This window comes from Pundamilia nyererei, unplaced genomic scaffold, assembly GCF_000239375.1.
Source record: "Pundamilia nyererei isolate P.nyererei 1_Seehausen unplaced genomic scaffold, PunNye1.0 scaffold01457, whole genome shotgun sequence".
NCBI lineage: Eukaryota > Metazoa > Chordata > Actinopteri > Cichliformes > Cichlidae > Pundamilia > Pundamilia nyererei.
In genome coordinates, this window is record NW_005188858.1 from 1 (window position 1) to 1,150 (window position 1,150).

General features: G+C 53.7%; 1 protein-coding gene across 1 annotated transcript; it reads left to right on the forward strand.

Annotated features, from left to right (window-relative positions):
- The first annotated feature begins 749 nt into the window (after positions 1 to 749).
- LOC102208250 (histone H4) lies at positions 750 to 1,113 on the forward strand. The gene has a single exon (XM_005755425.2). The coding sequence runs from the start codon at positions 753 to 755 to the stop codon at positions 1,062 to 1,064; it is 312 nt and encodes a 103-aa protein (XP_005755482.1). The 5' UTR covers positions 750 to 752; the 3' UTR covers positions 1,065 to 1,113.
- Positions 1,114 to 1,150: the final 37 nt, after the last annotated feature.

The window sequence follows — 1,150 nt, forward strand, 5'->3', positions numbered from 1 at the left end:
AGAGTCTGGAGACGCCGTGGAGAACATTCTGCTGCCTGCAACCGCCTCCAGCATGAACAGTTTGGCAGTGGGTCAGTAATGGTGTGGGGTGGCAATTATTTGGGGGGGCCGCACAGCCCTCCATTTGCTCGCCAGAGGTAGCCTGACTGTCATTAGGTACTGAGATGAGATCCTCAGACCCCTTATGAGACTATATGCTGGTGCGGTTGGCCCTGGGTTTCTCCTAATGCAAACAATTGTGTTTGAGCCATGGAAATTGTGGTTCCACTGTAGCGAACAAAGTTGTCTCCAGCGTACCCCACTTCATCAGGGTTCTTGCCAGTGTTGGAGTACGGGTTCTCTCTCTCATTGCTCGCGTCTTTGGATCGTAGTACGCTGAATTTGGATCCAGATTTCTCAAGTATTTAGCTGTGTCTTCTCTGATACGCAGATTCCTGACAGTGATTCGCAGACAGGCTCGCGGCAGCGCGCCTTTTCAAAGCACCTTCCTCCAATGAGCAGCACACACCTAGGCGGGGCGGTGCTACTCTGAGCGGTGCTGAGCACCACGTGGAGCCCCTCACCAATCACGAGCCGCAGCGGCACCGCGTCACAGCCAGTCACACACTTTAAGAGCGGCGAGTCTCCTCCGCTTGTTACATTTTCTGTTTTAAACGCAGGAAAGGCAAAGAGAGAAAGAATGGCAAGAACCAAGCAGACCGCTCGCAAATCCACTGGCGGCAACCCCTCACATTCGTTTCTGAACAGCCAAAATGAGTGGAAGAGGAAAGGGAGGTAAAGGACTCGGCAAAGGAGGCGCAAAGCGTCACCGTAAGGTGCTTCGTGATAACATCCAGGGCATCACTAAGCCAGCTATCCGCCGCCTGGCTCGCCGTGGTGGTGTGAAGCGTATTTCTGGGCTGATCTACGAGGAGACCCGTGGCGTGTTGAAGGTGTTTCTGGAGAACGTCATCCGCGACGCCGTAACCTACACCGAGCACGCCAAGAGAAAGACCGTCACTGCCATGGATGTGGTGTACGCTCTCAAGAGACAGGGCCGCACTCTGTACGGCTTTGGTGGTTAAGCTTACTGCACTGACAACAACAACGGCAACAAAGGTCCTTTTCAGGGCCACCCATCTCTTCTGTAGAGCTGATCCTATCTCTTTTG

Excerpts from the sequence above, each read along its gene's own strand:
- LOC102208250 (XM_005755425.2), top strand. The coding sequence starts at position 753 with ATGAGTGGAAGAGGAAAGGGAGGTAAAGGACTCGGCAAAGGAGGCGCA.